This window comes from Diceros bicornis, chromosome 32, assembly GCF_020826845.1.
Source record: "Diceros bicornis minor isolate mBicDic1 chromosome 32, mDicBic1.mat.cur, whole genome shotgun sequence".
NCBI lineage: Eukaryota > Metazoa > Chordata > Mammalia > Perissodactyla > Rhinocerotidae > Diceros > Diceros bicornis.
The window spans coordinates 30,618,809-30,631,351 of record NC_080771.1 but is presented as its reverse complement, the minus strand read 5'-3'; the positions used below and the strand labels follow the sequence as shown (position 1 = coordinate 30,631,351).

General features: G+C 47.6%; 1 protein-coding gene across 1 annotated transcript in view; it reads left to right on the top strand.

Annotated features, from left to right (window-relative positions):
- The window catches only part of LOC131396237 (polycystin-1-like protein 2), a 100,219-nt gene extending 92,020 nt beyond the window's left edge, over positions 1–8,199 (top strand). The window contains 6 exon segments of the mRNA XM_058528349.1: positions 4,042–4,120; positions 4,123–4,153; positions 4,156–4,253; positions 5,780–5,881; positions 6,421–6,552; positions 7,755–8,199. Coding sequence (XP_058384332.1) covers positions 4,042–4,120; positions 4,123–4,153; positions 4,156–4,253; positions 5,780–5,881; positions 6,421–6,552; positions 7,755–7,916 — 604 coding nt within the window. The 3' untranslated portion in view covers positions 7,917–8,199.
- Positions 8,200–12,543: the final 4,344 nt, after the last annotated feature.

Here is a 12,543-nt window from a genome sequence, read left to right as displayed (position 1 = left end):
GAGGGGACTCTTTAAGACAAAAGAGAACATCTTCTGCAAATCTTACCAAAACACAGGCCCATGTGACACCCTGTTAGGGTCACTCCCAGCCTTTCGGGTCTTCGCAAGTATTAGCCCCCAGTCAACCCACGTCTGCTACCGTTGACCAAGTGTCCACTCTGTGTTAGGCAGGATGCACTAACCCATCGGATCCTAACGTGAGAACTGACAGAGGTAAACGTTATCATTACCCCATTTTACAAATAAAGAAATTGAGGCTCAGAGAGGTACTGTGACTTCCCTAAGACCACATAGCTAAAAAGTGGCAGAGGGGGCCGGCCCGTGGCTTAGTGGTTACGTGCGCGTGCTCCGCTACTGGCGGCCCTGGTTCGGATCCCGGGCGCGCACCAACGAACCACTTGTCTGGCCATGCTGAGGCCGGCGTCCCACATACAGCAACTAGAAGGATGTGCATCTATGATGTATAACTATCCACTAGGGCTTTGGGCAGAAAAAGGGAAAAAAAAGGAGGAGGATTGGCAATAGATATTAGCTCAGGGCCGGTCTTCCTCAGCAAAAAGAGGAGGATTGGCATGGATGTTAGCTCAGGGCTGATCTTCCTCACAAAAAAAAAAAGTGGCAGAGAAGTAATTTAAACCTAGCTTGTGTGTCTCCAGGATCCCAGGCCTTACTGTTAACCATTGTGTTTCTTGACTCACTCACTGATTTTCTAGATATAGCCAACATTTATTGAGTTATTGCTGGATGCCATACACTGTCAGAAAAATACCACTTTAAAAGCATTATCTCATCTACTTTAATCTTCCCAAAACTTCTAAGGGATGATATGATATTATCATCATCTCTTTTTTACCGATGAGGAAATTGAGGCTCAGAGAGGTTAAGGTTACACAGCAAGGAAAGGCAGGAGCTAGAATTTGAACTCTGCACTCCTAACCTCCACTCTAGACTGTCTCATTCATTCAACAAACCCGCATCAAGCTCTTTTTCGTGCCACACTCATGACAAATATATGACAAAAACTCCACCGTCTCTAGAGGCTCTATTTCGTAGAAATGTCTCAGTATCAACTGAGTTCTTTGAGTTCAGAAATTATCAGAAGTACTTTTATTTTTATTTAAGCTGATTGTAAACCTTATGCAGAACAGTTATTTTAAAAACTTAAAGATGTTTTAGCTCTTGAAGGGGTTTGCAAAAGATGACCTGGGGGCCAAATCCAGCCCACCACCTGTTTTTGTAAATAAAGTTTTATTGGAACACTGCCTCACTCGCTTGTTCCTTTCCATTTTGTCTATGGCTGCTTTTCTGCTACAACTATAGAGCTGAATCATTGGGACAGAAACTGTCTGGCCCACAGAGCCTCAAATATGTACCATCCAGCCTTTTACAGAAAAACTCGGTAACTCCTGCTTAGAGGAAAAAGCCTGAGTTCTAAGAAGGACCAATGGTGAGTTTGTTTTAGGTCTACATGACTGAGATTACTGACAGCCAGTGTGATTTTTGAACCATTGCTGCCCCCACACTAGCCATGCTTTGTGATTCCTTACAATGATCTAAAACATGTCTGATTCTTTTTTTTTTATAATTTTTATGTATTTATTTATTTTTCCCCAAAGCCCCAGTAGATAGTTCTATGTCATAGTTGCACATCCTTCTAGCTGCTGTATGTGGGACACGGCCTCAGCATGGCCGGAGAAGCGGTGCGTCGGTGTGTGCCTGGGATCCGAACCCAGGCCGCCAGCAGCAGAGCGCACTTAACTGCTAAGCCACGGGGTCGGCCCTAAAACATGTCTGATTCTTGACATCCACACAGACAGGTTTCTTGCTTAGATGGGTTAGAAAACAATTTTACAGCAAGAGTTCTCTCTCTCTTTTTTTTTTATTTTTGGCTGAGGAAGAGTTGCCCTGAGCTAACATCTGTTGCCAATCTTCCTCTTTTTGCTTGAGGAAGATTGGCCCTGAGCTAACATCTGTGCCAATCGTCCTCTATCTTGTATGTGGGTTGCCTCCACAGCATGTCTGATGAGTGGTGTAGGTCCGCAACCAGGAACCCATCCTGAGCCACTGAAGCGGAGTGCACCGAACTTAACCACTAGGCCATGGGGCCAGCCCCCAAGAGTTCCCTTTTTACACTGACTGTCAGAAAACATAAAAGAAAATCTGCCACTTTTGATAGAAACCTGAGTATAGTTAAGTTTGGTATTACCTGAAATCCTCAGTTGAAATTGATTAATCAATTAGCCAAAATTTTGTGTTTATTTCAGAAACTTGTATATTTTGTTTTCTTGTTGGAATAGATAAGCCATTTTATAGCCAGATCCTGAATTTTAAGAGTACTTTTTAAGATCAAGTGATTTGCTTCACAGTCTTCCTTTAATCTAGTGGTTCTCGGGCCTGGCTCCTCAGCAAGGTCACCCAGGGAGATGCTCAAACCCTGATGCCACATCCCAGACCACATCCCAGACCTACGAACAGGATGTCTGGGTATGGGGCACCGGCACCAGTAGTTTTACTTTTCCCCTGGTTATTCTAACATGCAGCCGAGGTTGAGAATCGTGCTTTAATTAGAGCTAATTGCCATCATAAAGGACGGCTTACATACTTATTATTTCCACATATATAAGCAATTAAATGGATGAGGGGGGTTAGGTATTTTAAAAGAGGCAGGAAAAAGGAGCTGCAGAAGGAAGCAACCATCCATACCAGCAGCCCCAGTCTGCTCAAAGGGGAGGAAGATTCTGGAAGGCAAGAGATTAGGTAGAAGGATGGCTTTCACTCGGCATTATATACGTATACTAAGTGCTTTTACAAACTTGAGGTCATATAACTTTGTTCTGTAACCTGTCCTTCATCCATGTCAATAGTATAGGTCTATGCTGTTTTTAATGACACACCAACATTAAGACAGAATTTAAATACAAAGGCATGAGAGGGGAATGAAGGGCAGGGTGGGATGGCGGAAGAACCTGGACTCTGGAATCAGACACACTTGGATTCCAACTTTCATTCTTCCATCACTAGTTATATCACTAACTATGTCACTAGCTGTGTGACCTTGTGCCAACTCTCTATCCTTATCTGTACTATGGAGGTAGCAATGCTTACCTCATCCAGTAGTCTTGAAGGTCAAATGAGACAATGAAATTGAGGTTTGTTAGGTTCTCACTTAGCACAACAACTGTGCTTAGCACTTCCATCCTTCATTCACCATCTTCCTTCAAGTGTAAGAGCAGTGTGGACATACAAGTGTGCAAGAGGATGTGGCATCTAGTGGCCCCCAAACTGGGACGGGAGGCTTATAGAACTCCCTCCCTCTGTCCTTTCTCTTTCTTTGAGGAAGATCAGCCCTGAGCTAACATCCGATGCCAATCCTCCTCTTTTTGCTGAGGAAGACTGGCTAACATCTGTGCCCATCTTCCTCTACTTTATATGGGATGCCACCACAGCATGGCTTGACAAGGTGTATGTCGGCGCGCACCCGGGATCCGAACCTGAGAATCCTGGGCCGCCGCAATGGGGCACACACTTAGCCGCTGTGCCACCGGGCTGGCCCCCCTCCCTCTATCCTTTTGACCCTGGGAGAATTCCTCCTTTGCCATTCTTCCATAGCTCTGCAGTTTTAACCAAGACTGTTAGGTAATGGCCCCTTGACCACCATCACCATCATCCTCCTTATCATAACTACTGTTTTCACCATCACCATCATTGTCACTGGCATCTCCATCATCAGCATCATCACCATCGTCACTATCATAACCATCATCTGCACCATCACCATCATCGTTACTGTCATCATTATCATCATCCCTATCATAACCATCATCCTCACCATCACCATCATCATCACTCTCGTGTCCATCACCATCATCACCTAGCTGGGGAAATTGGGACAGCTCTGTCTCCCAGACCTGTCATGGGAAGTGATGGCCTCTGGGATCATGATAAGTCTAATCCTGCATCCTGGGCTGAACTGAGCTCAGATGAGCTCTAGCTGGGGTGCTCTCTGTCTCTAAGATTCAGTCTCCCCTTTTGGTCCCGCAGGGGCATCAGTTTCAGTGAAACAGCAGCGGCTGATGCTGCCCTTGGCTACATCATTGCCTTCCTGGTACTCCTGTCCACAGAGTGAAGCTTTGGCATCTGCTCAGGTTGAACCCAAAATGAACATGATCACATCAGCCCTGCGTCGTGCCTGGGGGGACATTTCGTGCTTTATCATCGTCATCTTTATCATGCTCCTGGCTTACTCCATTGCGGTGAGTGTCTCCTTTGGGAAAACCTTCAGGGCAGGTTTCCTTGGAAGCAAAGGCTTCTCGGTGGTGGGGGGTTGGGAGTTAGGGTTAGGAAGACCCTGGGAACCTGAGGGAGATGTTGGATCTTCTGAGTCTGGGCCTTTTAGCTGGGAGCTCATGAACCCGTCACCCCAAATGGCAAAGGCTGGAGACCTCAGTTGGGCAAGAGTGAGGAGGTATACTTTCTAAGACTGAAAGGGCAACTATCGCCAACAAAGGATTCCTTTCTTCATCCAGCCCTGCCTGGATATGCTGGTTCTCCTGACCTCTCAATTGCTCAGACATGCACAGAGCACTCCCTCTGTGCTGGGGGGTGCGGAGAAGAATTGGGCAGTCCCTGTCCTTGGGGCAGAGATGGGGAAGTGAGGATGGACACGTCTGCAGGCCATGTCAATGCTTGATGCCCTACACAGGAGGCCATGAACTTAGTAGGGCCAAAACCATTTCATTCCGCCCTTTAAGACTGAGAGCATTTTGACAATCACATCTCTTTTGTGACAAAAAAAAATTTTGAACTAACAACTCTTTTTTATTAGCAAGTAATGTGAGAAACAAAGACCCTCTGCCACATCCTGATCTCCATCTAAATATGCCCCCCATCCTCTACAAGTCCATGATTCCCACTGTAACCCTGGCTCCCACTCCTCTGTGACCCTTCACCCCATCCTGACCCACTCCCACCCCAACCCCTTTCCCAGTTCTCACCCTGGCCCCATCTAGTCTCTCGCCTTCCACCATCCCCCTGATCTCCACACCACCTGGTAGTCCATCTTATCCACTCCCCACCAACTCTCTCCCCATTCCTGATCCTTCTTTCCCTGTCTCTATCACCTCAACCCTGACCCCTCCACTCCATCCCAGACCCCACTCCATCTTCCTCTCTCACCCTCAGAAATGGGGTGAGGTACACAGATGGAGTGATGGACAGTATATGCTGAGAAGTTGGAGTCTGGTTTTGTCAAAAGTACCCTGCCTGACCCTTTAATTCATGTGGATTTATTCAGTCCTCTGTCTATAGTGCATAGATCGCAGGGACATTGTAGTGTCCTCTGGGACCAGAAGTCACCAACTCAGAGCGAAGGGAGTGCTGGGCCTCCCTCTGACACAACAGCCCCGGCGAAATCTTTGTGGGGGGTGCTATGGTGATGGGAGAAATACGGTGGGGGGAAGGCCCTGCTTGGGCAGAAGATCTCTGTCGTCCATCCAACCCAAGTTCCCCAGAGAGCCAGTTTCATTACTGAGTCTTAGAGCAGCCATCTGGGTGAACGCAGCAGGGGCCTAGTGGGTGGTGCCTGAGCCCCAGAAGTGCACAGGCATCACTTACAGAATTGGGTGTGTGCACGCACCCTCTGCATGACCCTGTGGGTACAGGCAGCCTTGCCAGGCCAAGGATGTGGCTGACCTGGACCACCAACTCTACTGTCAAACAACAAGCTTTGGGGGGTTGCACGGTTTCCTTCCCTGTTCATGAGGACTCTTTCCGTTAACAGTTGAACTTAATATTTGGTTGGAAGCTCCGTTCCTACAAAACCCTCTTTGATGCAGCAGAAACGATGATCAGCCTTCAGTTAGGAATCTTCAACTACGAGGAGGTGATGGGGTGGGGTGGGAAGACATGGACATGGCCATTTACACTAAGCCTTTATGAAAATTAGAAAAAGCACCCCCCTCAAATGCGTCCCCAGTGGATGTCACCCCTTGGGTCCAAGGCCTGGCAAGCACAGGGCAACTCCAGACAAATAAAAAGGTCCCCCTTTCTCCAGGCAGATGGCCCCATGCTAGGGCCCACAGCTTGCCCTGGGGACCCCTGCTTACAGAAGAACATCAGGCACTGCTTACTCAGGGAGGTCTGTGCTGGGGGCCCTCCAGGAGGGACTGCACCTGCCCTAGCCAGAAATAGTGTCCATATTTGCAAATGGCAGCAGTGGGGAGTAGGGGTGCTGCCCTTTCCCTCTCCCTGCAGCTCTTGAGAGCACTGCCCACACTCTCAGCCCCCTGGCAGAAGGGGACCTTCCTGGCTCCAGGCTCTGCCGAGCTCTCGGGACCAGTTTCCCTCTGAGGGTGCCTAGCTAGGGAGGGGGCCACTAGGACATGGGGCCCCCGGGGACGACTCTGGCTTTCTTCCTTACAGGTCCTGGACTACAGCCCAGTGCTCGGCTCCTTCCTAATTGGGTCCTGCATCATTTTCATGACATTTGTGGTGCTGAACCTATTTATCTCTGTCATCCTGGTGGCCTTCAATGAGGAGCAAGAACACTATCAGGTGAGTCCCTTTGGCCTGTTCTTCAACAGTCATTGACCTTGAACTAGGAAGAGGCTGGCTGAGCAGCTTTAGACATTAGGGAGGCTTGAGAAACCATTGTAGCTCAAGCCCTTATTTCATGGGAGGGGAAACTGAGGCCCAGGAGGAGGAAATTACTTCCCCAAGATCACAAGCAAACGAAGGGCAGACTAGAGTCGGGTCTCCTGCTCCCAGCGTGGGACTGTGTCCGTCACACCCGTGATCCTCAGCCCTGACTGCACACTAAAGTCACCAGTCGGCTTTTAGAAACGACAGCTGCTGGACCCGAGACCCATAAAAACAGAGCCCCTGGGTGACTGATCCAAGCATTGGTATTTATGAAATCAGCGACCCACATACAAAATAGAGGAAGACTGACACAGATGTCAGCTCAGGGCAAATCCTCCTCAGCACACACACACACACACACACACACACACACACACACACACAAAAGTGATTAAAGAAAACAATTTAGGTAATATAAATAAACTTTAGCACTTCATAAAGTGGACAGTCTCCATTCAGAAAGCTGAAAAATGGGGTAGAAGGCAGGAAGCTTTTATAATAGAATAAAGAACAAGGAAGAGAAAAACAGAAAATATCTGATTGGCTGGGGTCACAGAGTCAACTTTGGGGTGAGAAGGAAAAAAGTATAGAGCCCAGAGTTGGCTTGGTGTTTGGGGACTGACCGGATATACTGCATTTCTCATTTACAGGGACACAAAAGTTATCTAAGTTTCAGTTTGCCGACATGGCACCCTGAGCTGGAGTGGCTCCATCTTGGGCCTAGAAATTTATTTCAACAAGTCATATGGTAACTTTGGTTTAAATTTTGAGAAACCATCAAACTGTTTTCCAAAGCGGCTGCACCATTTCACGTTCCCAGCAGCAATGCATGGGAGTCTTTGTACATAAATTCCTAACAGCCCCTGTTGGGGGTGGTGGAGGGCATTCTGGCATTCTCATCAGAGGGGAAGAAGGAACCCTCTGGGGATAAAGGCGGGAGCACACACCCTTGGGATTCTCAGAAGGCGGTGAATCCTGAAACAAAAGCAACTCTAAACAGTGAAGTGACTTTGGCAGGACCAAACTGGACCATAGAACCATTGTTTCCCCTTAGAAAGAAAAGCCCCAAAGAGGATGGTTCTATATATGTCGCCTGGTTCTTTCTCCCTCTGCAGCTGTCGGAGGAAGGAGAGATCGTTGATTTGCTGCTGATGAAAATACTCAGTTTCCTGGGCATTAAATGTAAAAGACGGGAGCTTGGAAGTAGCAGTGAGCAGCCAGCGTTGCTGTCAGAGGCCCGGCCGCCTCAACCTGCACCAGCTGTGCCCCAGGTTTAAGCTGTTCATCCACAACGGTCATCTGTAGAGGAGGGGAAGGCCAGAACCCCTGCCTAAACTTATCAGTGATGCTATAACCTCTCCAGGTCTGTGTTTTCCTGTGTCCATAGAAGAGTTACCAAGCCTGGCAAGTAAAAAACATAAGAAAAATACATACATGGACACATACATACAATTGCCACTACCGTCACAGACTGTTTGTTCAAATGTATTTCCTCCTAGAAATAAAACAAATACTCCCTGGAATTCGGGGGAAAAAAAATCTCCTCTACAGACTAATTATTTCATCTTCTTGGTCGGTCAGGGGTTGCCTTTGAATGATTCTAGTTCAGGGTTTCTCAAACTGTGTCCAAGAGATGCTAATGGGCGTCATATTAGTTTGCTAGGGCTGCTGGAACAAAGTACCATAAACTGTATAGCTTAAAACAACAGACATTTAGACATTTATTGTCTCATAGTTCTGGAGGACAGAAGTCTAAAATTAAGGTGTCAACAGGGCCATGCTCCCTTGGAACGCTTTCCAGAGGAATCCTCTCTTCTAGTTTCTAGCATTTGCTAGCATCCTTGGCTTTCCTTGGCTTGTAGACGATGCATCACTCTAGTCTCTGCCTCTGTCATCACATGGCCTTCTCCCCAGTATGTCTGTCTCTGTGTCCCTTTTCCTCTTCTTGTAAGGACATTAGTCATACTGGATTAACGGCTCACCCTACTCCATTATGACCTCATCCTAATTAATTACATCTGCAACAATGCTATTTCCAAATTCAGTCACATTCTGAGGTACTAGGGGTCAGGACTTCAACGTATCTCTTTAGGGGACACAATTCAACCCATAACAGGTGTCATCCCCCAAAAATGTTTCTGGATCAAATGAATGTAGGAAACACTGGATTATAAATGGTTACACAAGGTCTTCAGCATGGGAATTGTCAGGGCTTTTAATATACTAACTGTGCACTGTGAGTCTCCTGGGCTGAGAAGAGCATGAGAGAGAAAGTGTGTAATGAACCCCAAACCTCTTTGACCACGGCATCCTGTACCGCAGCACCTCAGTCAGGGCTAGTGTTCCTTAGACGATGTTCTGAGAATTGCTGATCTACACCAGGGGTTTTCAACCTTGGCTGCATGCTGGAACCCCCAAACTTCATCCCAATACATCAGAATCTCCAGGCTGGGACCCAGGCATCAGTATTTTTTAAGCCCTCCAGGCGATTCCAACGTGCAGTCAGATTTGATAACCATGCTCTAAATTCTGAGAATTTAGAGAGATCTAGATAACAAAAAGCTTCCAGGTGTCTGTGTGGATAAGTGCACATTTCCTGTCCCCCATGCAGGGTGTCGGGGGAAGAGGGAGAATCTCCCTCTGCCCTTTCCCTTAAGGTTCTTCTGGCTGGCCAAATAATCAACAAGACAGGTTAGCAGGAGAAAATAATACCAAGTTTAACAACATGTATACATGGGAGAAACTCAGAAATGAGCAACTCGTCCCTCTGTCTAAGCTGCTTGCTTAAGTATTGCAGCTAAAGGCGAGGAATGTGTTGGGGGTGGGTAGTGGCCTGGGACTTCAGAGGGCAGGAGGACAATTCTTTTCAGGGTCATCTATAGATAATGTGGTCAGGGAGAGACAAAGTTTTTTGATAAAAGAGGCTTGGTGCCTTTCCTATTGTAACCTCTATCCTACATTATCTTTACAGCCATCATGATAGAAGATCTGTTCCAGGAAGGAGCCACCATGTCAAATTCTTTAGGCAGTTAGTGGCGGAGGTCAAATGTCCTTCAGAGAAAACAATCAAGGTAAAGAGATATATTTCAGGGTGGCCAAATCTTGATCTCCCACAAGGGCAAACCCCTCACATTTCCTCTGCAGGTCACCCTGTCTTATCCCTCCTCCTCACACTACTTCACACACCACGGTAGCAGATATTCTAGGTGCCTGCCCCAAATCCATCACACACTCTCTCCTCCTTGCTATCAGAATCCCGACTGGTTCAGATAGCCACCTACCCCTCCCCCACATGACTCATGGGAAGCTGACCCTGTAGCCACTTCAAGGTAAATCCTTGTCTTAGTAGTGGTAATCCATTTCCCTTGACAGTGAGTGCTTTAGGGTGGCCATATGACCCAGTCTGGCCAACAAAAAATGAGAAGAGGTCTCTAGGACACTTCTGGGAAAGGTCTGCTTACTAATAAAAAGAGACACATAGAGACAGGCTCTTATGCTGCTGGACATTGTCTGGTCCTGGAATTTTGGCAGTTACCTCGAGACCACAGGCAACAATCTGAAGATGGCAGAGTAGAAAGACAAGAGGAACACGCGTGCTTGATAAGGTCTTTACACAGCTGAGTTAATCAACCCTGGAGCTGAACTACTGCCAGCCATTCATCTGATTGAGACCTTAAATTTTTTTATGATGGTGAAATCAGGATCCTACCCCACTATCCTGACAATCAAAACCCAGGATCCTTTATAAACAGAGAGCTACATAACATGCAATATACATAAAACCTAGGGGATTGCATCATCTTCTATTCACTCAAAAGCCCATCATCCATTCTTTATCACGTCAGGTATGACCATGAGCTATATATGCAGAGATGCTCATCAAATAACCCATAGCAAGGTATACACATCTTCTGATAAACTGGTACAGAAACCTAAACCAGATAGATACAGTCAGTTTGTTTTAAGTAGGACAAGTTCTAAGATCTGGAGAAGTTGTAAGTTCTTCCTTTCTCTTTCTCATCTTGCCCATCTACTCTCCATTTCTCTGTTGTCTGTAAACATCAAACTGGCAACTCCTTCGACAGTACTGTTATGAGAGAAAAAAAAAATACATCTGCTCAAAGACATGGGAGGGCCCTTCTGAGACACCTGAAAGAAATGACCACTTTCAATTTTCAGATGCCTGTACCAAATGTGCAATGAGATGACTTTTCAAATCTCAAGCCATGGATGTCACAAAGATCACCAATTGAAAAAAATAATTTTATTATTATCCTCAATGTTTGTTAGACAAGAAAAACAAAAAAAGACACACTTCCTATTGTTGTGGTGGAAGGGCCTGTGATGTAGCCCACACATTGACATGTCATCTTGTTCTTCCCACCCAATGAGTTAGTGGAGCTGGGAATAAATATTTCAGGGCATAGCTTGCATTATGCAGCACTGGCTTGTAACAAAACAATAAAAACAGAATGCTGACATTATAGATGCCAGCCAAGATCTCAAGTTTAGAGCAGACCACCATGAGCCAGTCAGCATCCCAAACGGAGGAAAGTAGGACAGTGCTTAAGAGCAGCTGATTGCACATCAGAATGGAGGTCAAGTCCTGCTACTACCACCTAGTAGCTGCTTAAGCTATAAAATGCCTTCCCGTTCCCCTCCTGGGCAAGTTAGTCAACCTTTCTGAGCCTCCAGCTCCTCTTCTATGAAATGAGTGTGATACCTACCAGAAAGGGGTTTGGAGAGGATTAGAAAGATAATGTTTACCTAGTCCCAGGCACATAGCAAGGGCTCAATAAACGACCATTACTTACTCAGAGGAAAATGGAGCGTGACAGCCCTTGCAGGCCACTGCACAGATGTGCTGAAATCTCAATTTTTTAAGTGAGGCAGAAGCTCAGTGCAACAACAAATGGGCCTCCCGAACACACATACAAACACACACTCTTCAAGGTGCCCACCCTGTAATATGGAAGGTGTAGAGCTTGAGGTGTTTTTCACTCCAGTGTTTCTTTGCTGATTCACACCCACTCCATAAAATTTGTGTAGAAGGTGAGGTCCCTCCAGGAACTGAATGATTTTCTGTCTCCTTGGACAGGGACATGTCTTGCACATTTCTCAGAAGGCCTTGGGCAGGCCGGCTGCTTAAGCAAGGAACCGACCATGCTGGGTCTCAACTCCCTGCCTTTTGATTGCTCCTGCATGAGCTCACTGGCTCCAGTCCAGTCTCTACCAAGAGGCCACCCCCGACCCTTAGACAAGTCCTTGCCGCTCCATGAGCTTGGTGATTCTGTCTGACCTCTGTTTGGGGACCCTAGGCCTTTCAGGATCTGTAAAGGAATAAAGTGGGTTCCTAGATTGTTTTCAACATTTCGAAAAGTCAAAGAGAAACTGCATTTGCGTCAGCGCACCTTTGGCCAATGGCCAACAACCATCCTCGGCTGGAATGATTCTGTTTGCACCTGGCTATGAATCCCGCTCTGGGTGACCTTCATGCTCCGCAGAAGGGCGGGACCATACCCTTTAACAAGACTGGGAGCACCTCGCCTTCCCGAGGACCCCAGGGCCCAGTGGCACGGGAATGCACTAGCCAGGCAGAGCCAACCCGGCCCACAGCGCTGCTCACCGTCCCCGGCGCCCCCCGCGCCCTCCCCGGGGGGGTCGAGGAGCCGGGAGATACCGACCCACCGCTTCATTCGCCCGGAAACGACGCCCAGAGGCTAGGCCACGCCCATCTCGGGGAGGCCCCGCCCCGCCCCTCTGCAGGACGACCCAGCCCGGCCCCTGCCTGCCGCACTAGTCCCCGCCCCTCGCCCACCGCCCCTTCCGGGCCTCCGGCACTTACTAGTGTCCCAGCCCCCCGCGCGCCGCCCTATCAGAGGCCGCGCCCGGCCTGGAGTCCCC